Source organism: Amblyomma mixtum, chromosome 1, assembly GCF_055824585.1.
Source record: "Amblyomma mixtum isolate Tamu chromosome 1, ASM5582458v1, whole genome shotgun sequence".
Lineage (NCBI taxonomy): Eukaryota > Metazoa > Arthropoda > Arachnida > Ixodida > Ixodidae > Amblyomma > Amblyomma mixtum.
In genome coordinates, this window is record NC_143012.1 from 145,132,865 (window position 1) to 145,156,287 (window position 23,423).

The 23,423-nt window shown below is 45.9% G+C and overlaps 1 protein-coding gene across 1 annotated transcript; it reads left to right on the top strand.

Moving 5' to 3' along the window:
- Positions 1–51: 51 nt before the first annotated feature.
- Positions 52–22,637, top strand: LOC149367838 (vesicle transport protein GOT1B). The gene is made up of 5 exons (XM_089557644.1): positions 52–203; positions 443–534; positions 10,097–10,275; positions 12,792–12,873; positions 22,451–22,637. Exons 1-5 carry the CDS (start codon positions 179–181, stop codon positions 22,493–22,495), a joined length of 423 nt encoding a protein of 140 aa, XP_089413770.1. The 5' UTR covers positions 52–178; the 3' UTR covers positions 22,496–22,637.
- The last annotated feature ends 786 nt before the right edge of the window (positions 22,638–23,423 follow it).

Below are 23,423 nucleotides of genomic sequence, written 5' to 3' on the forward strand. Positions count from 1 at the left end.
CCAGTTTTATGCGCGCGAGCAACGCGCGGCTCGCAGGCGGCGCTCGCGCTCTTTCAAACATGGCGCCGCCCGTGCCGTGGATTTCGTGACGTGGATGGAACCGAGGGCCGCGGAATATTTACGCCCGCTTCCCCGAGTGCACGCCGACGGGACGCGCGTCCGATAAAGGGCGTCAACAATGTTCGAGATCACAGACTTTCAGAGTAAGCGAACTGAAACGAGTCAAGGGGCGGGAGCGCAGGCGCTCGCGACGGCGCGCTCCGAACAGCCGGTGTCTTGGGTGTGCGATTCCGCGACGGATTTGCGGAATGAATCAAACTACCTTTCACGTCTCTAACAGCGCGCCGGGATGATTAGCGACCTGGTTGAAAACGGACGGGTTCTAACCCGTCGGCGGAGCCGTCCGTCCGTGGCTGACGTCAGTTTTGTGTTTTCGTTTCAGAAATTGGCGTCGGGCTAGCCGGCTTCGGCGTCGCTTTCCTGTTCCTGGGGGTCCTGTTGCTGTTTGACAAGGGCCTCCTTGCATTAGGCAACGTAAGTGACGGGCGAAATGTGGCCGCACGCTTTTGAAAAGACGGGCAGTGCAAAAAGCAGACTAGCATGAACCAGGCAGGAACGAAAAGTAATTAACTGCTGCCATCATCCTGGAAAACGAAAGTACAGAGTTCTGTCAAACTGGAACGCCACGTTTTCAGTGCTGTCCACTCACTGCTGTATTTACGAAGTGCTCTAGTTTCTGTAATACCTCAAGCACATGCTCCAGAGTGTGACAGTCCTGTTGTCGTGGCAGCTCCTTGATCGACGTGCGTTTTGTGCCCGTCTTTCGAGGCACAGCTGTCGGGGCGTCTCGTAGCGATTACTGGCGCGGCAACGCGGCCTCAGAGACTAGCGTAGCAGAACCGCGCGCTGACAACTCGGGAGTCGTGGCTGCGTGCGGTCTTGCATTTGGCGTCGCTAGAATTCCTTTGCTAGCGGTGAGAGGGGGTCCCGGCGACAGCAGGCTTGCATGTGCGTGGTGAATTTTTCTCGTAAGCAGTGGCCACGTCATAGTCATACTGGGAAAAAGGCTGTTCTGTGATGAATGGACCAGTGTTGTTATTTCGCGGTGTGGCATATCCTTTCCTTCACTGGCTAACACGTGTGTCGATGCACAAACTTCACATCAGGAATTGTGTGCACTCCTGTAGCAGATGGCATTGGACACGTTTGGCCCCTTGGACACGTTTGGCCCCTTAATCGATCGGCTGCATTGTGTGTGCATTATACCATACTGCTATAGCAGAGCACACACAATAATGGCTGTCCTAGCAGAGCTGTCTCGGGAGACTATGGGATCAAAGCTGGTGTGACCAATGGCACAGATGAACAATGGTGTGCTCAACAGCCAGAATAGGCGAAATACTTGCACTGCCAGCAGCACTTGCTGTGAGTAAGTTGTCGCTAGTTCAAGTTAAGTTTGTTCTCCACCACATCTGGATGCTGGGGTTGCAACAAAAAAAGCCTACAAATCATTGGCTTGTTAGGAATCACGCCTTCTTAACAGACATATTAATGGCAGTGGTAGTGGAGCTGCATTTTGTGACACTGAACACAAGTGCACTAGGTCAAGAAAATAATCACAAAACAAATTCGAAACATGCAGAACAGTGGAATCTGACAAAAACGTATAAAATAATAAAAATACAAAGGAAATGAAAAATGCATTCACATTCAGAGCATGTAATGGTCTTAAGGGCCCCCCGTAATTTTACAAGGATGGCAACTGCAAAGCTCTTGGGTGCGTGTGTGACCACGATGTGGTTGCTGTGTGCCCAGCATGGCATGAACTGGATAAGTTAGCTTGTAGTAATTTAATTTGCTGATGTGTTGTGGTGCAAGAGCGTCTGGGCCAAAGAGCGCCATGGCAAAAGGTGTTTTTGTCTACTCAAAGTGGGCTCAAAGACCCATTTGCTGAACGTTTCACCCCAGATAAGCCGAGCACCAGGACAGCTTGTACCCATCGTATCACCGATCGGTACCTGGGGGCACTTGATATCGAACCCCACACTTCCTCCATGCAAGGCAGGTACTCAAACAACTAGGCCACCGTTGGTGTAGCACTTAATCTACCAATGCCAGCATAGCTTTTTGCATGGCAGCCCTGGTTCATAGCAGAGATAAAATGCTGCTAATACTTTTAGCTTAAACACCAAATTTTGTTTTGTGTTCTGTCTTTGGCATGATGCGTAGTACATTAGAAAATATGGAAAGCCGCGTGATTTGTGCCAAAAAGCGCTAAATAGTTTATTATTGAATTTTTTTCTTGCGCTATTTCAGTTCCAATGGCCTAAGACAGGCGTGGCATATGATGCCACGTTAGGTGGACAAAAGCTGCAGTGTTGCATAAACGACACGTATATGATTCTCTAAAGTGCCGATACTCGACTTGCTGTGTGTATCATTCGGCCCCTTGATGACATCGCCTTATTTTTCTTGCCTTCGTTGAGATTTTCTGTACTATCTGCGAGTGCACATCCACACACACCCACAGGTGGCTTTTCTCATAATGGGAGTAGTAATGCTTTCGCATTAAAAATGAACAAGCTTAGACCATAGCGCAGTTTTTGCGTGACCCACACGACCTCAACTTGTCAGTTGTCACAGCCGAAGCCAAAAGTTGTTGAAGCCAAAACCAGAACAGCATGAGAAAAAAAAATAATTAAGGCGTAAGCCTTTAATGCCTCATCGTTGTAAGCAGGAGTTATCGACAGAAATATCATGCTTTTCAATTGGTCGTGACGTCACAGTGCGCAAATTTCGAACGGGGCCAATTGTACTTTGTCTAGGAACCAAAGTACAATTTGCAACCAGTTAAAGGGATCGTATAGTGATGCTCCAAGTAAGTGCTCCAAGGCAGCATTCTGGGCCCCCTATTATTTAATATTTACATTAATGATATATTTTCTGCTCCCTTTCCTGTCAACATAATAGCGTATGCAGACGACCTCACAATGCTTTCCTCAGGTAACACAGAAAGAGACCTGCTAGAACACGGCAATAAGTTGTTAGAATTCCTGCGTCAATGGTCTTTTAAGAACTACCTAAGGGTAAACATCACGAAGACCAAAGCAATAATATTCCGAGCTAAAAACAGAATGGTGCGTGCAAATTTTGACCTTTGGTTAGCAAACAAAAAAAATTGATGTCGTGCCAGCTGTGAAATGTCTTGGTGTTGTTTGGACCAAATCACTTAATTGGGATAAACGTACTGAGAATATCTGCGCTAAAATAAACAAGATTAATGGCATCCTATGCCGCCAGAGGCACACACTTCCGCCTAGAGTTAAATTATTAATTTACAATGCATTTATATCGCCACATATAACTTATTGTCTCATGGTCTGGGGGACAACAACCAAGCAAAACCAAATGAAAATTCTAATGGCGCAAAAACGAGCAATTAGATTAATAGCTAATGTGCCATGGTGTACTGATACGGGTTCCTACTTTGCAAGGTTCAGTATCATGAAAATCTCAGTTATTCCCATTCAAGTTAATCTCTATGTATAAAAATGCTGTTTCAGCTAAGAATGATTTCCTCTTATCAAGTTTCAACGTCATTTGTTCGATTCCATCTTATAACACACGGAACAAAATGTCATGGTCCGTACCTTTCGGCCGCACTACATACGGTAAGCAGTCACTGACATACAGTCTACCACATTACCTCAATATTGTGCACAAGAACAACATCATACTTGAAAAGACTTCACGGCATAAATTAATAACACTTATTACTTTGTTTCAATGTGCATAATTTTTGACGTCATGATTAGAACATATATATATAGCTTTGTGTATCTTCTTTCTACTTGATTTGTATCTCGGTTGATTATAAATGCGTTTCCTGTACATAAAAATTTTGAGCAGTTTCTTTTGTCCAATAATGTCGAGTGATAACAGAGGCATAACGTCATGCAAATGTTTTTTTTTTTTTTTCTAAACGTCTTTATTTCTGCATTTAGTAGGCCGATACCTTGCGGCAGAACTAAGGTGCTTCATGGAGGTTGGGGTGGGGGAGTGGTTAAGGGTGGGGGTGAGGATGGGGGTGGGGGTGAAGGTCGGAGTGCGGGTTGGGGACCGGTGTCCACTTCTTCCTCGAGGTAGTGTCGTCCCGAGGTCGGCTCCGCGAAGTGATGGCCTGGCCCTTCATCTTCCTTGAAGTAGGAAAGAAAAGTTCGCCAGAGCCGGAGTGCGTCTGATGGCCCGATGTGCGATGGCGGATCGACCCATTCCTGCAGGGTTCCAGGTCGAAGCCCGCCCAGGGACTTGAGTGCTCTTTCCCGTACTGCGTCAAAGGTAGGGCAGCTCCACAGGAGATGTTCGGCCGTGCCTCTGGCAGGGCACGTCGGGCACTGAGGAGTCGGATATGAGCGCGGGTTTATGAGGTGCAACTTCGCTGGTGATAGAAGCTGGCCAGTCTGGGCTCGGTGAAGGAGCACTGCCTCCACTCTCCTTAATGCGCTATGTGGACGGCGATATAGTTGCTCAGGGTTGGCCAAGTGCTGGAGTATGCTGCGACGATAGCGTTGTGCGCGATGCCATGTCTCCGCCCTATCCATATGGGGCGATGACGGGTGCGCAACGTCATCAGGGGGCCAAGAAGCGGAAACGAATGTGGATCCAGGCAAAGGTGCGGAAAGAGCTGCTGCGCGCGCTGCCTGGTGTGCCTTTTCGTTTCCAGTGATTCCTTCGTGTGCAGGAATCCATTTGATAATGACAGTATAGCCCTCCTCTCGCAGGCGACGGGCTTCTGTTCGAATAGTGTTGAGAACGGCATAGTCAGCTCCCCCTGCGCGGCAGGCGGTGTACGCTGCTTGTGAATCTGTGTAAACATGGTAGGTGCAAGGAGCTGGATCTTGTCTTTCTACTATTCGAGTAATGGCAAGTCGTATGGCCATGAGTTCGAGATTGGTGACGGTGTGTTCCTCGGAAAGCCGTTGAACTACTGAGGTATCTGACACAGAATCGTGACAAGCTATAGCGGCACAATGTTGAAACTGAGCGGCGTCCGTGTATAGTTGGATGGCTCCTTCCTGGGCTAACTTGTATGATGTCTTATCGTGCCGTTTGGCGGCAGCTTTGCGCCTTTGAGGATTAGCCGAACTCATATTCTTTGGTAATGGCATACCATCTACTAAGTCGATCAGTTCCCATGGCGGGGCAGCGGACGAAAGTGGCTCTAAGTTGTCAACGTTGTAGCCTAATGCCCGCAGGATCTGTCGGCCAGCCGCCGTTGTGGAGAGACGGACTCGCTGGGCTAGCGATTGCTGCTCTGCCAGATCCTGTAGGGCATTGATTTTGCTGCATGCGTGTAGGTTCACTACTGGGCAGTACTGCGGCAGACCAGTAACCAGGCGCATCGCCTTGCGATTGATTCGCTCAAGCTGAAGGCGTTGGGTTGCGTTAAGCCGCATGTACGAATATGCGTACAGGATTTTTGATGTTATGAGTGCCAGGGTAATCTGACGGAGCCCCACCTCCTTGATTCCCCATCCACGCGCAGAGACGCGGCGCATAAGGTGTAATGCCTGATGACAGCTATGCATCGTGTTGTGAAGCCAGCTTTTGGCTCCTCCATCCTCGTCAATAAGCATGCCGAGTATACGGATTGTTTGTTTCCGGCAGATAACTGAGTGCCCTAAATGAAGAGAGATAAGTTTGCGTTCGGCCTCGGCTCGTACCCGCGAACCATTTAAGACAACCACATACTCGGTTTTTTCAGGAGAGGTTTCCATTCCACACTTCTTGATGTATTCATGGACGGCATTAAGGCCTGTTTGTAGGGCTAGTTCTTGCTCTGCAGGGGACCCTGAATTAGTCCACAACGTTATATCGTCCGCATACACGGCAAAATTAAGACCGGGTATCGACGACAGCATTGGCGGGAGACCTGACATAGCAATGTTAAAAAGAGCCGGTGATATGACAGCGCCTTGGGGGACACCTGTTTGGTTATGTTGCCATTCACCCTGAGTATCTCCAACCATTACCGAGAAAGTTCTTTCTGCAAGAAAGGCTTTCACGAAGCGGTAGAGGTTGCCGCCTATCCCCACTTCCTGTAGCCGGCGAAGTATGGTTGAGTGGGGCACGGAATCAAACGCCTTTTTGACGTCTACCCCAACAACCACTCGGAGCTGTGCGCTGCTAGGGTATGCGAGAACGTCGTTATAAAGCCTTCTGAGAATGTCTTGGGCACAGAGCCCTCGACGAAAACCTACTTGCATAGGAGACAGGACATTGTACTTGTCTAAGTACCATTCAAGTCTTCTTAGAGCCATACGTTCCATGACCTTACAAAGGTTGGACGTCAGCGATATTGGCCTGAGGTCTTGTAATGTTCGACTTGGCTTGCCAGGTTTTGGAATTGGTATTACCACTGACTTCTTCCAGGCAAGAGGAAGATCACCGTTGGCCCAGTACTTGTTCATCTCTTTCACGAGGGCAACTTTATGTGACTTGGGAAGGTTCAGAAGTGTTGAGTAGCGTATATCATCCGGCCCTGGGGCGCTATTGTGATTGGAGTCATACAGAGCTGCCTCCAGTTCGTCTAACGTGAAGGGAACGTCGTAATCGTTTGATGTACCTGATACGGGGTCCGCAGGCAAGACATCTCATGCAAATGTTAATGTATATATTTTGTGGCTGTATTTTCTTTTGTGCTTGTGAGTGCGCTCTTCCACTGCTGTTGTGATTAGCTGCCAGGCGATACCGCCGGCAGAGGGCGCAGGGTGGCCCTCAAGCTGCACCAACGCAGCTTTTTGCCTTGCGTCCTCTCTCCTCTGTTACTGATGTAACCTTGTGAGAGTTAATAAAGATGTATGTATGTATGTATGTATGTAAGTGGGAATGGGTTTAGTTAATTGCTTAATCACCCAATTAGCCTAATTAACCTTTCTATTCAGGCCAGATAAATAAATAAAACCGAGTAGGAAATCTGTTGAGTTCGGGAATCGAACCCCGGTCTCCGGAGTGCAAGACGAGCAAGCTAATCACTCTGCCATGCCAGCTCGATAATTTGGAATGAACAAAGGCGCGTCTAGTGAATAAGGTGTCTTTGTTCACTCCCATCTTCCTCCCTTCCCATTACGGCGAGGTTCAGGTGTCCACCGAGATATGCAAGAGAGATACATTTCCTTTCCTCAAAAACCAATTTACCGTCGAGCAAGGCGTAGAACAGAACGGGCAATGGCGTTCTATGGACTGCCTGGCTGCGTTGCAAGACGCAGTCGCGTTTCACTCTTATAGGCGAAGCTTGACATCTTAACACATCAGTGACACAAGCAGCAACACCGCGCTTAATTAAGGCTTTCGGCTCACCGCACTTTAGGTCAGCGAAGTGCCCCCCTGAATTTTTTATGTACGTTCAGCTGGCTTAGGTTAATTCCACATTGCAGCTCATGTACATGCAGGCTGATCGAAGCAACTTGTTTCTCTCTGCATTAATGCTGAAATCACCACTCTAGTGAGGTCACAGTAATCCCTGGCCTTCACACGGCACCACACAGGTTTTTGTGAGTGCTTTTCGATACACTGAATTTCAAGAAGACCACATCTGTTTTAATCGTGCTGTCTTCATAGCAGGCCAAAATGTAGCATTGTTTGGAGCATTTGAAACCAGCTCAACTTTCCTTTAGTTAGTTGCATTGTTTGCAGAGACACTTGTCCAAAATTCACTTCTGAGCTGAAGCGGTAATCTGCAGTCACAGTATTTGTTCAGCACAGATTCACTGCTTTTGTGAAACGCTGCTGCACAGATGTTGCATAGCCTGTGGCATTAGACTCCAGTTTCTTCTAGTAGCATGAACACTCACAGTGGCAATGTCTAAGGGAGCATTGGGGTAAGGTTGTACCTCAGGATGGCACAAAGAACTTGGAGCAGTGCACAATGTGCATTCTTTCCCCTAAATCATTTCTCTACATTGTCATTTCCATTTGCCTCATCTGTCTGCTGCTAATTCACTGCGCCGAAAAGTGCAGCTAACAGTGATGAATTTGACATTTAGCAGAACATGATGCTTTGCACAGAAATAATAATAGTAATAATAACATAGTGTGTTCACATTGTGGCTTTAGTCACTTGTGTGCAAACTTGCGGGCTTGAATGAGTAAAAAAGTGTCATGGTTTTAATGCAGTTAGACTGAGTAGACGTGCGAAGGCATGTGTTTTGGCTGGTTGGCTCATAATTTTGCTTTGCTGGGTCGTCGGCACTCCTGACGACGATATTAGGCTCAGGTTAAGCTCTGATCGAGGTTAAGCTGATCTGATCTGTCGTGCCACAGATGGAAGTTGATGAATACGATGATGCGCAATGCATAACACGAGAGTATGTTGCAGTTTAACACCCGCGTGGTCAGCTGCAGCAATAGCATGGTGCTCCCATGCAGTGGCCAGCAAAGCTGAGCTGTTCGCCCTGGTACAAGTTCGAAACCCAGTCGCAGCAATATTTTACTTCTGCACCCTCAAGATCAGGGACTCCACAAGTTTCTTCGTTGGGTTTGACCCCGTGAAGTAGTTCTTTTGCACTAAAACAAAGTGTCTGAAGCGTGATAGCTTAGCTCGATGTTTGTTTTGGGGCCGACTGAAGAGAAAGCAGTCCACAGCGTATGATTAGTGAGGGGAAGTGGCAGAGAAATTCTGGGTTGTTTTTTTATTAATCAGAAGAAATGCATTTGCTAAACACAGGTGCCCAATTGTGCCCCAAAGGGTAGATATCGATCCAATGGCTTCCATGCTCACATTTCTGTCACTGTGCAGCCAGCAGCGTACGATAGCCAAATCCCGCACTGCACGTATGTTGCCCCATCAACATCTATGCTACATTATCGATATGGTGAATGTAAAAAAAAAAGAATCTTGAAGGCAGCTTGAAAACGGTGCCTACAAGTTGTGTATCTCGACTAAAATCTCTACAACAAAGGATGCAGTGCCTGGGGCTAGAAACAAATTTAGTACCAGAAATGTGCTTTCCAGTCTCTCCAGGTGACTGGTCTGCAGCTAGTGAATTTAAATGTGCAATTTAATTTGGGATGAGAGTGACTAAAAAGGGTGTCTAATTCCGTCACATCAGGAACACAGTAAGTGGCACCTCTGTTTACACGACAGTGTTCACAGGCATGCCACTGTGCGCTGTGAAAACACAAGCATATGTGGGCTGTTGCTCGTAAGACAGCCGTTTCATGTCAGTAGTTCAGTGGAGTGGACCCAAATTTGTCGAGGTTGCTTTCAGTTGCTATCGAACGGGTCTTAACTAAATTTTAGACACTAGATCTTGGTCATGTGTTCTTTCTTTGTAATGATGCACAAGGCAATAGTAAACGTAAATTGCCATACAGGATTTGCCTACTTCCAATAAATCATTTATAATTGATTTTCTTATCTCCTGCTGTTTCTGTTTCAACAGCCAGACAGTTTCTCTGATGCTGCAGTATGATCACTGCTTGTTCATTTTGTTACTATTTTGGCCCTTGAGGAGTTCGAGTGAATTAAAAGGAGGCAGTAGTTATGTTTCAGTTTCTTTTAATTTCTTTTATTTTATGTACTCATGAGGAATGAGAGAAAAGCAGCAATGACTCAAGTGACCTGAAGTCCAGGTTGATGTCATAGCCTCCGCTTGGTTTCACCTGTCTGAACCGACTCAAAATGAGAGAATAAAATCAGTTTTAAATTATTTACTGGAAATGGCAGATTCCACATAGTGGTTAATATATCCTAATGTCTTTTAAAAAGTGAAAATAGCAACCAAAAATTTGGCGTCTTTACCCGTTTAAAGCATGTCTTGTGCATAATATACTGCAGTAGCCAACAGCTGTCTTTTCTTGAGACTGTAGGTTCACCTCCACATGATTGCCGCTAACCTTTACTGCTGACTGCTTTCACCCCTGCTTTCACCCCTACTGATGGTTGAAAGACAGATATTGTAAAAGTGGGAAGAGTGGAAAGCTTCAGGCATGCACGACAGGGATGCTATTCTGTTCCCTCGGATGCTGCTGTTAAGCACACTGCAGGCTTCACCGGTGAGCGATGGATGCCTCCTCCTCTCCCTGGCACTTGCAGATCCTGTTCCTGACCGGCCTGGCGTTTGTCATTGGCCTGGAGCGGACGTTCCGGTTCTTCTTCCAGCGGCACAAGATCCGCGGCACCCTGGCCTTCTTTGGTGGCATCTTCATCGTCATCTTTGGCTTCCCCCTCATCGGGATCATTGTGGAGACCTATGGCTTCGTCCTGCTCTTCAGGCAAGCACGCCAGGGGGGGATCACGCCTTTCACGTGAAGTCTGAGGGCAGTCGGGATGAGGGAGGGAACGTCACGGGGACAGTGATGGTCAGTGCATAGTCGAAAATTCTCTCAGTTAGACCCAAAATGCATATTTCAGGCACTTTTTCCGTGTAGCAGCTTGAAAACTTCTGCACTTTGGAAAAAGTGAGGCATTTTCGGTGCTTAAAATGCCTCGAAGCTCTATTGAGTGCCTTTTATGCCCAAATTTTTGCACCCTAGATTTCTTGATTGAAGGAAAATTTCCTGAATGGAGCGTCATTGTACTGGGAAGGTGTAGGATGCAGGCAGATGATTGACTGATTGGCTTGTTGATTGATTTATTTTCATTCATTGCACAAAGGTGTCTGAAGCCTGAGAGCATCAAAATTGATCTATTTGAAGTAGTTTGAAATATATATTTTTTAGGTCCCATTAGAGGAGACTAGGCATAGATGAAAACCTGGTGTATTCATTAAGAGAAAAAGAGGGCAGTTTAATTAGTAATATGGATAAGATAGTTGAAGTAGCTGAACAGTTCTATGCAAATCTCTACAGCAGCCAAGGTAATCAGGACATTAATGAGAGAGGCAGTCAAGCACAGCAATGGGACATCCCGCCAGTAACAAAGGAGGTAGTAAAGAAAGCTCTAGGAGCAATGCATTGGGGAAAGCAGCTGGTGAGGATCAGTTAACAGCAGATCTCTTGAAGGATGGAGGGGAGATTGTGCTAGAAAAGGTAGCCACCCTGTATAGGCAATGCCTTGTGACCTCGAGCGTACCAAGTGCTTGGAAGAATGCTAACTTTATCTTAATCCATAGGAAGGGAGACATCAAGGACTTGAAAAATTACAGACCGATCAGCTTACTGTCCGTTGCCTACCAGGTATTTACTAAGGTAATTGCTTATAGAGTCAGGACAACTTTAGGCTACAGTCAACCATATGACTAGGCAGGCTTTCTGAAACGGTACTCGACAATAGACTATATTCACACTATCAATCAGGTGGTAGAGAAATGCGCAGAGTATAACCAGCCCCTATATATAGCCTTTGTAGATGACGAGAAAGCATTTGACTCAGTTGAAACTTCAGTAGTCATGCAGGCATTGCAGAATCAGGGTTTAGAAGAGCCTTGTGTAAAAATGCTGGAAAATATCTATAGCGGGTGCGCAACTACTGTAATCCTCCATAAAGTCAGCAATAAAATTCTAGTAGGAAAAGACGTCAGGCAGGGAGACATGAGATCGCCAATGCTATTCGCTGATGGACTTTTCTACTGATGGTTCAAAAACGGGTGTTTATTTAGGAAGTGCAGTAGTGCGAGTGAATTGGAAGAAACAGCAAGACTTCCACAGTAGGCGTCTGTTCTCACTGCCGAATGTTATGCCGTCTGTGTGGAAAAAATAGTAAACAAGAGCATTGCAAATAGTATCACCTACACAGACTCCCTAAGCATACTTACAGCCCTTCGCTATAGAAATGCAATCACTCCCTTACTTGGTGACATCATACACAACATAATAACAGCTATAGCACAAGGACAAAACATGAAACTCTGCTAGGTCCCTCTGAATAAATTGTGAGATGTTAAACCACTTTAGTTTCTTCCCGCAATGCAAACACACAAACCTTGCTTTTGCGCATAATGGCGTTAGTTGCTTGTGTGCCATTAAACCCAACACAACACATTGTTTTTGATTGTGTGATTGCTGAACTCCTGGGCACATCACGATGAGTTGCTTCATTGTAAAATTAAGTTGGCTGCCTATACTCTCACCGCTGTTATGCTCACCACTGAAGCAGCATACAAAGAAGTGTACATTGATGCAGGGTCTGAATTTCACTTGGCTTTTCATTGGTTGAGCCCTCTTTTGATAGCACTGTGCCTGGGCAGAAGCAGCAAGAGATGGAGCAGAACTCCACTTTCAACTTCATTTTTTCTTGCTCAAACGAGGTGGTACTTGTTCAGCCTTCCTGGTGACTCAAAACGCTCTCGTGCACTGGATTAACGAAACTGCCTTTGCATGGCCCAGCCAGGCTTTACCCATATGCTGGGTGTACACAAGAAATTTAGCCATATTGTGAGACTGCGGTCAGGTGGAGTGGCCTTTAGTATGAGTCGCTTTGGAGAGTTTTTCTCGATGAAGGTGATACTGAGAGACGGTGATGAATAGTCGGGGACAATAAGGAAGTTCACACACAACACTTACAGTATTTAGTATTAGTTTAGAGTGAAGTTGAGAAATCTTTAGCATGGTATGTGCTGGACATATGATTTGACTCTAAAAGGTGAAAATGGAGAGCTTGCGGTCCCCATAAAGTCTAGTATGAGGCTGGCCTCTTGCTCTTCACAGGAAACTGGAGCCGTTCTTCGACAGCAGCTCGTTTGGCCAGGCTGCTTGGTCGTAGGGTGGGACACCAGTGAGAGATGTGCCTCTATGCTTCTGTGGCATTCTACGTTTGACGACTGTGCCCGTTTCTTTCCCTCTCACTGCAGTGGGTTCTTCCCCGTAGTCATCAACTTCCTCCGTAGGATACCCATCCTGGGCAGCCTACTCAACCTGCCGTTCATCGGACCGGTAAGCTTGAACGAAGCTATCGCCTTGTTCACTTTGCCTTCGTGGTTCATGGGCTGGGGTCTGCATTTCAACCTGCCCTTCTTGTACATTGGCTGAAGTGTGCCGGGCAGGTTGTGCAGTTTGAGTTGTACTGCAGTCTCGCTGAAAGCTTGCAGAACTGTCGGTCCATGGTCGCATTTTCTCCTGAAAGTAAGCTGTAATTACATTGAAAATGCTGGACGTAAAATGGTGAAAAATGTTTTACTTTTTTTTTCTTAAGTTCCGTGCACGAAAAACATAGAGTTTTTTACTATTACCTAGAGGCAAAGCTGACAGCCCGTCTATGGGAGTTTGCATGGCGACCCCTCGAGACCACTTCAGCCACCATGGGCGCTCAAAGCATCATGGGGCGGTGAGCTACTTGTTGCGGAACTGCAACTTTTGGCCAAAAAATAATAGAAAAATAAAGCTGTTTGATAACTACAAACGTCCTAACATTCAATATCTTGTCTAATGATTGCAACAAACGAGCAGAAAAGCATTTAAGTGCAAAGTTTGCCCAAAATAAGAGACGACTCGCTCTCCTATTGGCCAAGTAGTGAACACTATAAAAACTAAAATTTCGTTATTAACAGGCTCACTTTTAAAAGTAAATATGTTTTCAAAAAAAAAATTTGTTGCTTAGATATTTTAAGAAGTTTTTTAATGGCATTTCAGAAAAGTGAAACCTTTTATTGGCGTCATGTGTCTATGCGTTTTCACTACTATGGTTTTTGCACACTGCGTTCGCGCGAAAGTCGTCTGCGCACACACAAACAGCGTTTTCGGAATGAAACATTTTAGTAGTGCCACTCTGTGTTCCCTAAAAACTACGACTGTCTCGCAACAAGTAGCTCACCGCCCCATGATGCTTTGAGTAGCGTCCATGGTGGCTGAAGTGCAGCGCCGCCAGCTTTCCCTCTAGGTAATAGTAAGAAACTCTATGACGAAAAAGGAGAATGTGGTTTACTGTGAGCTCATCTGCATGTGCTTGCCACTGGAGTTTGGCCTGTTTTGCGAGTATGAAGCTAGTGGTGTGGAAGGCGTGTGTGCATCCGTAAAACCACCTTGGTAAAATGCCCTTGGTGTCGACGTGGCTCCCGTTTTCCCTAAGAGGTGTTCCACAAGGTCGTATTCATTGTGCACTTCAGGGTGGAATAGGTACTAGCCAATCACACTAGCCCCCTCTGAACTGGCAATTATAATTGCTCTCAGGCAGCGCATTCAAGCCTGTTGTGTTGTTGTCTGCTAACAATGGTAATAGCGGACAATTTTGCATGTACAGAGTGCTCGGTCGAAATGCTCGGTTGGCTGGGTTAATCAACTGCAGTACACAAAATTTCGCGCAATACAGTACTGCTTTCTGCCATGTGCTGGTGGCTGCTTCAGTGCACCATGATTCCAGCTGTGTAGAGTCTTAGTTGTTCCTCTGTTGAGAAAGACTCTTGCGGGGTACACTCAGAACTTTGTGTACAGAAGTTCAGCAGAGTTTTGAGAAATGTTATTTATACTGTGTTTGCTGTATATAATGAAATACCAACTATTTAAGACATGACAGAAGCCAACAGCCACAGAAACCAAGGGGCACAAGGAATTTTTTTTTTTAATTTATTTATTTAATTTGTGGTGTTGATCAATTTAATATATTACTGAATATGCTGTCGCTTAAAGCTAATTGATTAGAAAAGCAGAAGAAAAAACAACCACATGCCGCCGGTGGGATCCGAACCCATGACCTCCGGAGGTCGTGGGTTCGGATCCCACCGGCGGCATGTGGTTGTTTTTTCTTCTGCTTTTCTAATCAATTAGCTTTAAGCGACAGCATATTCAGTAATATTCTAAATTGATCAACACCACAAATTAAATAAATAAATAAAAAAAAATCCCTTGTGCCCCTTGCTTTCTGTGGCTGTTGGCTTCTGTCATATTTATAACGAGCCCCTCATTCCCCTTCCCTTGTTTGCTTATTTGAGACATGAGTGATGTGAAATTCAGCTGAAACAAAGAAATCACTGCGAGGTGCAGCTCACTCTTAAAAAAATCTCGGAGTTCACTGTATAGACCATTGTGTACAAAGCATCTTAAAGGGCTAATGGACCATGTAGATCACCATCGTTACTTTGGCAGTTCTGCCTGAAAGCCACGATGGAAAGAATGCGCTTCCAAGTTTTTAGACACTCTGTACAACATAACATGCAACAATGACAGGCATCGAAAAATTGGCGAAAAATTTGCTTCTTCCGGTTACTGCTGGTCAGGTGTGTTGGTTGCCACTCCCAAGGCACCCCCATTGTCAATGTGCAAAGCGGCACAGTGCGGGTGAAAGGCTGCAGGAAAGTTGGCAAAGTGGGTGAGAGCGGAAGACATTGTTGCAACACAAGCAAGACAGTGCTTGTGTGCCTTCTTCCTACCCTCGGGATGCCTGAATACGAAACATGGGGCCAAATTATGGAATAGACACAACATCTAAATAGTCTCAAAATGGTCACAAAGCCCCGCTCTTATTGGTCATTGCTGACCAGTGGACATATCAGCCAATAGGAGCGGGGATTTTGAGGCAGTTCTGCTATTGTGATTGTTCCGTACTTCGGCCCGTGAACACTGGTGTGCCTCCTGTGTTCTTGACAGATGCAGTACACTTGGGCATGGTTAGGGCTTAGTGTTTCTCTATACAGTAGGCGCTGCAGTGAGTCCACTAATGTTGTCACATTTTAAAGTGAATCAGCATGACTTGAGCAGCTGTTTCTTCCCTTCCCCCTCCTCCTCGTTCACAAGTAACCTCTGTTTTGGGAATCAGGGCAAAGGTTGCCTTGGCAGAGAGCGGCTGTGTCTTCCAGTTCCTCTCAGTCTCTATGTTAGCTTGCTTGAGCAGAGGTTACATTGGGCTAAAGAAAAAACAACTGCCCTATCGCTCAGGCCTCTTCTCACCTTCACGTGTTAATCTTTCGCCTTTTGCTAAAGCTTACTTGAACAGTGTGATGTTCTGCAAATCAAATGACATCTGGCCATAGGCACCTGGGCTAGAGAGGAGTGCCTCTGCACAGGTGCAGCTACATACGCCTACCAGCCGCAAATGTGTGCGCAGTTTAAACCCTAGCCCAGGGTCTACAGTCTACTTTCACCCTCTTTTGCTGTGCAATGCATCGTTCTGTTCCTCTGCACAAGGTTGACGAGCACTGTACATTTTCAAACGCAGTGCACATTCACCTGGTTGATAATGCTACATACAGTCTGCCGTCTTCAAGGGGCCGTCAAATTTTAGCTGCTAATACTGTGTGACCAGGGTTTGCCTCTGTAAAGTGTACTATCGTGCTCAGCATGAACTACACCGCGTGAGTGCCTTGGCAGATCGCTAGCGCGGTGTAGTTCATGCTGAACGCGAAAGACTCAGGCAATTCAGCACTCATAGTTTACAAGGTGTAATCAAGCAATTCTGTATCATTCTTCAGAACCTGCTAGCAGCAGCAATAGATGTTAGGTGTGCACACATTGGGGAGACTCCTAATACCTGGCAGGACTTGGTGTGGTGCCTCAGTCGGGGGGGGGGGGGGGGGGGGGGGTATTTCGACAAGGACCCATTTTCATCAGTGTCGCAGCCATCAGTTTTTGCATGGTTTATGAGTTCACTCCAGGAACGGATGCAACTGATGGGTAGAGGGAGGAGTGTGAAAAGCTGAGGAGCCTGGGTGTCTACACTGCTTTTCTGTTGAGATGCTGTCTGAAAAAAAAAAAGAAGAAACAATCTGTTTACCGGCAGCATTGGAACATGGCCACTAGACGCTGGGCTATGGCTTCACCAGTATTCTTGTCCACCTGTAGTTCCACCTTGCCTCCATCTTCTAAACTCTTCGTTTGGCCTCCCTGGATACTTCCCCCACTCACAGGCTTTCATGCCTTCTTTCGCAGGAGACAGTCTTGTTCACAGTATACATGACTCCGAGCAGCACTGATTTGGTTTCACTTGCCTAGGATGCTCAGTCTTTCTTTAAAAACTTACATTTATCTAGGACGCTTTGTGTACGGGCCTTCTGTGTGCTGAATCTCACCTGTAGTTTGTCCTGGCTTGTTTGTTAGCAGCAGCAGTTTATGAACAAGTAATCAATGCCTCATTGTTCATGTTCAGAGTAGCGGGCATAGTGGCGGAGAAGGTCATCGAAAAACAATAAGAATAAAATGATGATAGTAAAGCAAGTAATATATAAAAATGAAATAAAATAACTAAAAATACAAAATTTCCATAATTCGCTGGAATGTGCTGCCAGTAATAATGATGTCCATTCGCCAACCAGCCAATGGGGGTGGTGTTTCTCCCACAGACACTTGAAAGCCACGGCTATTTCACCAACCAACAGTGACCAATGCCAAATAAATCCGAAATGGATATGAATCCTTGTAGAATACAGGGTGCGAAAACAGCAAACGCTTCACAGCTATAAAGTTTCACATGCTAAAGAAAGAAAACATGACTGTGGCTGAAATTCAGGAGGAGGCAGAGAGCCTCTGATCACGTTGTCAGCCTCTTGACTGTAGCAATAACAGTGCTGCTGAACCGTCTCAGAAGCTGTATGAAACTTTTGTCCCAACCAAACATGAACTTTGGCTTGGAGTTCACATCTGACTTGCCTTGTTAATGCATTAGAACGTCCAGAACTGTGCGGCTCGCTTTATGTCTTCAAAGCATGACTGCGAAATCAGCATCTGCAGTATCACATTGTCACTTTGTCTTCCCACACTGGCCTTTCAGTGAAGCATATCACGAACAATGCCTGTTTTGCAAGTTATTCTATGTCATCTCTCTTATGTGCCAGTTACTTTCCCCAGCGGCAAGTAGTACGTCTCTTTGTTTATTTAATGCAGTGATTACAGAACGAATGCATGTATGAACTTTAATAAGTCATTTTTACCTACTGTATTTCAAGAGTGGACTGAGCTACAGTATTTAATTGCCATTGAACATGATCCTTCCGAATAAAATAGCTATGGAAAGGAAAAAGATAGGTGCAATGTTAATGGACAGGAAGAGTGCAGAGTGGGTGAGGGAACAAACGTGGGTCAATGACATCCTAGTCGGAATCAAGAGGAAGAAATGGGCTTGGGCAGGGCATGTAATGCGAAGGCAAGATAACCGCTGGTCCTTAAGGGTAACGGAGTGGATTCCAAGAGAAGGCAAGCGTAGCAGTGGGCGGCAGAAAGTTAGGTGGGCGGATGAGATTAAGAAGTTTGCGGGGATACAGTGTACGCAAATGGCGAGGGACAGGGTTAATTGGAGAGACATGAGAGAGGCCTTTGCCCTGCAGTGGGTGCAGTCAGGCTGATGATGATGCCGATATTTGAGGTATTCAGTACTTTTCCAACTCATCTGTATCTTTCTTCTTCTGGTTGTTTGGTTGTAAGTTTTGAAACTGTTTTTTGAGCCTTCTTTATGTTGGAGTAGCATCTTTGACCACATGTTGTATGTAGTTTTATGAAAACTTGCCTTATGTAATAATATGAAAGGGCTCTTAAGGGTTCAGTAAATGATGGTGATGACTTTGAAAAGTTTGATGCTTGTGCATGGTTTCAAGATTACAGAGGCTTGTTACAGTTACAAATGTTGTTAGTGTTCTTACCTTAGATGCCATGTGAAAAATCCTGAACGAAGTAACAGTTTCCTGAGCAGAAGGTGCTACATTATAGTCGGATCATGGTCACTCCGGTTATTTCGTAGTTAATATTCTTGCACTTGCCAGCCTCCTGTGGCGTCCTAACCGTGACATCATGACAAGTGGTTGACGCCGTTGTCTTGAGGGCCTCCTTTGAAGGAGCATTTGCTGCTTTGTTCTTGAGTTGTATTCCACAGTCGTAGGTGAAGCCTAAGCCCTTTGGTCTGCACCCGGTGTGTTTTGTCTAAAGAAGCGGTCCTGCTGTCTCACCACACTCCTGACTTCCGCACTTTGTCGATTCTCTTGCGACCGATTGTAACTTGTACTCAGTGGCCAGCAAGCTGTGGAGTACCTCTGGAGGATACTGACACTTGTCGGTGTAAGCCAAAAACTCAAACCCCTGTGAGCAATTTTGGTATCTCAGTTTTCCAGGAAAAGAGGACATTCTATCTGAATAGGAAATTCAAACGTAGTGGAGGTTTGTCGTTGTTAATAAGAACGTCACTACATTGATTAGGTTGGGGCAACCTAAAAGGAAATGAAAATAATAAGCCCCTAGAACGTCACTACAGTGGAACCTGCAGCCGCCGCGGTGGCTCATTGGTTATGGTGCTCGGCTGCTGACCCGAAAGACGCGGGTTCGATCCCGGCTGCGGCGGCCGAATTTCGATGGAGGCGAAATTCTAGTGGCCCGTGTGCTGTGCGATGTCAGTGCAAGTTAAAGAACCCCAGGTGGTCGAAATTTGCGGAGCCCTCCACTGCGGCGTCCCTCATAGCCTGCGTCGCTTTGGGACGTTAAACCCCATAAAACCAAACTATGTGATCTACTGCCTGAGTTTTGTTGCTTTAAAAGTGATTATGAGATGGTTTATATTGAAGTGCAAGATGCAATTTTTGCTGTTTGTTATCGCCCACCTGGTGATTGATAGATTTGGTAATGTTTTTTCATGGAAATAATAAAAAGGTTGTTATTGGAGGAGGTTCCGACATTGGCATGAATTCGTATAGCCTTAAAAAAAATGATTTTGATTTTGAGAGTATGATTGTTTGAAATGGATGTGCGAATATTATAAAATCAGAAACAAGGTTTGCTGAAACAAAAATACAATTCTTGATCTGTGTATTACAAACTACGAGCTCTCTTGCTTCAAGAGGGAGTTTTGAGTTGCCCGCCATGTGAACATTTGTATTTGTATGTTCTTAAGAGCAAACGTGCTTAAAGATAGCCCTAAGGCGGCACCCAACACCCAAAGCATAACTGCTACATCATTAAAAGCATTTTAGTCAGAGATACCGCACATATGTTGGAAAGGATATCCTCTGTGAAACTGATACAGCAAAAGCTGACACTAGGTTTATTTATAAATTTGTACCTATGTATAAAAAGCACTTCATAGATAAGAAAGCCATATAAAAATGCATGAAAACCTTTGTTCACTAGGGACCTTCTATGCAAAATAAAGAAACGCAAACGTCTTTACGCAAAGTTTCTAAAAGCCTGCAAGCATCAAATTTCAAAAGATTTGAGATTTTCTGAAATAAATTGAACAAGTAGTTAAAGAAAGCAAGCAAAACATATTATTTACTGTTTTTATCATCATGCTCGAGAAACACTTCTAAGCTTTGGAATAGAGTGAACAATGTTTTGAGACAAAAAAGTAAAATTGGAGCCAATGAAAAATTTGCTAAGACAGTAATTTTTTGGAAGGGCGGTACATGCTTGATACATTTAATGAATATTTGGTTCATAGAGAATATGAGTCAGTGTTAATTGAGCTTCAAACCATCTGCTTTCCTCCACATCAAAGGACAGTATTTACAGCCTTGTACTACCGTACAGCTGTGTTCAATTTTCTTAGGACTAAAAAAACATCTGTATTTGTAGTATAGGTGGTTTGTATATCCAACCATCAAAATATATGATACATGACATTTCTCCTGCCTTAGTCCACATTTGTAATCTGTGTATTTCATCCAGTACCTTTCTAGATAGAATGAAAACTGCAATAGTTACGACACTGTGAAAAAAAGGCGACAAGCTAGACATAAGAAAGTGTCGTCCCATCTCTGTTCCCCATTTTCAAAAGGGCTCAGAAAAGTCATTTAAAATCAGTTCTTCTAGTTTCGCTCCAAATTTGAGCTCAATACTGCTTTTAAAAGAGTAAGTCTACAGAGTTGGCACTGCTTGATCAAAAAAATTACGTCTTAAATAATTTTGAACAGAAACTTCTCACAGGCTTTTGACCACATAAACCAGAGGCTTTTTCTTGAAAAACTTTAACAGTATCGAATAAGGGATCTATCATAAGAAATCACAAAATCATATCAAGTGCATAGATGCTAGTTTGTTTGTGTAAATGGCTTGATCTCATAGGTAATGAAAATAGCCTCAGGTGCTCTGCAAGGAAGCCCTCTTGGCCCATTTCTTTTTAGCCTCTACATTAATGATATTGTCTTTGTTCAGGAACAGGTGAAATTCGTTATGTATGCTGACTATATGAGTATATACTATCTCTTTCGCCCATCAAATTAATTGGTAAGGAAAATGATTTCCTATTTAGGTTGAGCAATTAGTCAAAAGAAAATTGTCTAAAAATTAATGATAATAAAAAAACCCTCCTTGCCTGCACTAAGTGCACGCAAATACCTAGCTTAACTTTTAGCTGACCCTTGGAATTTATATTTCTGACACTCTTCAGTAGGGTGACCGTGTAAATTTAGTTTTTTAGAAAATTATTGATACAGTAGAACTCATTGATTGAAATTGCTATAGCTTTGTATCTTCCGTAAAATATTACTTTATAAAGCACTTTTTTCTTCCCACATTAATTATTGTCATTTAGTATTGGGCATGACAACTCAGTCCAACTTAGTAAAATATTGTTACAGCAAAAGAAGACCATGCTCATTATTGAAAATTCATCATATACAGAACATACCACCTAGTTCTTTCACAAACACACTCAAGAGAATTCAACAGCCGTACAGACATAATGGGCTGTGACTATTTTATTATGGCAATAGAAAGAACAACACAACACTAGTAAGAATTTTTAGCAACAGTATGTACGAGTTACACACCATACACGGAATTCTGGCATATCACTCGAGCAAGAACAAATTATCGGCTTCCAATGCTTCCCATAGCTTACCTACATGCCTGAACTCTTTTGAAACTCTAGGCAGAAGTATTCTGAGCTTAACACCCAAGGAATTCAAATCCTTTCTGCATTCAAATTTCCAGCATCTTTTTTTTTTCTTAAACAAGGCTCTCTTATGCTTTAACCCTTTGTATTAATTTCACTGTTATTTGAACATGTGTTTCTGGAAGTTGTGATGTGGAAACCACAGCTAGTCAATAATTTATATATTTTTTGTTGTAAATGAGGCAGATTTACCATTGTGTATTTATTTTGCTGTCATGCCTATGTTTTGAAAAGTTGCTTTGTAAAAAAAGGCAAAAAGGAAAAAAACATTGTCGTCATCTCTGGAGAGATTGTGCAGACATCGCTGCTCCCTCTGTTGCTTGTCAAGCGGGTCCAGGACTCCTCAAGCTGCTCCCATGCAGCTCTTTTATCTCGGCCTCTTCCATATATTGCATGGGAGTAAATAAGTTGAATTGAAGTGCCCACTCAAGCTCTCTACCTTTTGGAGTATATGTATGCCAGATGCTATGCTGTGAGGCTTGGCACATTGCTAGCAAACTGTGTACTTCAGTGCGCTGTTTGATACTGCAGTGGTTGTAACAAGCCTATACGCATAGTGTCAGTCTCTTAATGCCCGTTATGCACATCTGGGGATTACAGATGACATGTTGAAAAACAATAGTCATGTCAAGTGCTTGAGAGAGTGAAAAGTTTGCAACGTGCCCTTAACGCACCGTTCTCTTCCCCGCACCCCCTCCCCCCTTTTTTCAGTTTATGGATCGCCTTTCAGGAGACAAGGGCAGGTCGATTGTGTGAGCTTTTGTGCCGGGCCCCGTGGTGGCTGCTGTCCGCCCTAGGGTACGCCGCCGACGCCGTCCTCTCGGCGGCGGCCAAGGCGGCCGCGGTCGCCCGGGACACCAGGGATGCGGCCGTAGCGCGTGCCACCCAGGCCGGAGACGCCGCCGCTGCCCAAGCGCGGCGAGCGGTGGATGCGGCCACCGGAGCGGCGCGGCAGGCGCGGGACGCTGCGGCTGACGGCGCGGCGAGGGGAGCGGCTGCGGCGAGCGGGGCCGTGTCCGCGGCCACCGCCGTCGTCGGCGCCGGCGCGTTCCAGGTTGTGACGGCTGCGAGTGCCGGAGCGGCGACTGCGGCTCAAGCGGTTCGGTCGGCGACGTCTGCGGTCGTCGTAGGAGCTGGCGAAGCGGCAGCGGCTGCAAGCTCCGCTGTGGGCGCCGGAGCGGAGAGGGCTATTCAAGCCGCGCATGCAGCGCGCTCTGCTGCGGGCGCCGGAGCGGAGAGGGCTGTTCAAGCCGCCCATGCAGCGCGCTCTGCTGCGGGCGCCGAAGCGGATAAGGCGGCTCAGGCAGCTCGCTCCGCTGCGGGCGCTGGAGCGGAGAGGGCGGCTCAGGCGGCTCAGGCAGCACGCTCCGCCGTTGCTGTTGGAGCGGCGGAGGCGGCGCAGGCAGCGCGCTCCGCAGCGGGCGCCGGAGCTGAGAGAGCGGCACAGGCGGCGCGCTCCGCTGCGGAAGGCGGAGCGGAGAGGGTGGCGCAGGCCGCTCAGGCAGCCCGCTCTGCGGTTGCCGTCGGAGCTGTCGAGGCGGCCCAGGCAGCACGCTCTGTGGCGGGTGCCGGCGTCGCCGGAGCGTCCGAGGCGGCGAAAAACGCCGCGTTCGCCGGCGCTGCGACGGCAGTTCGGGCTGTGCAGTCCGCGGCCGAGATTGGTGCGGCGAGAGCAACGCAGGTC

Coding starts and splice junctions, on each gene's coding strand:
- LOC149367838 (XM_089557644.1), top strand. CDS start 179: ATGTTCGAGATCACAGACTTTCAGA. Junction 10,276..12,791: donor GGCTTCGTCCTGCTCTTCAG/GCAAGCACGCCA, acceptor CTCTCACTGCAG/TGGGTTCTTCCCCGTAGTCA. Junction 12,874..22,450: donor ACCTGCCGTTCATCGGACCG/GTAAGCTTGAAC, acceptor CCCTTTTTTCAG/TTTATGGATCGCCTTTCAGG.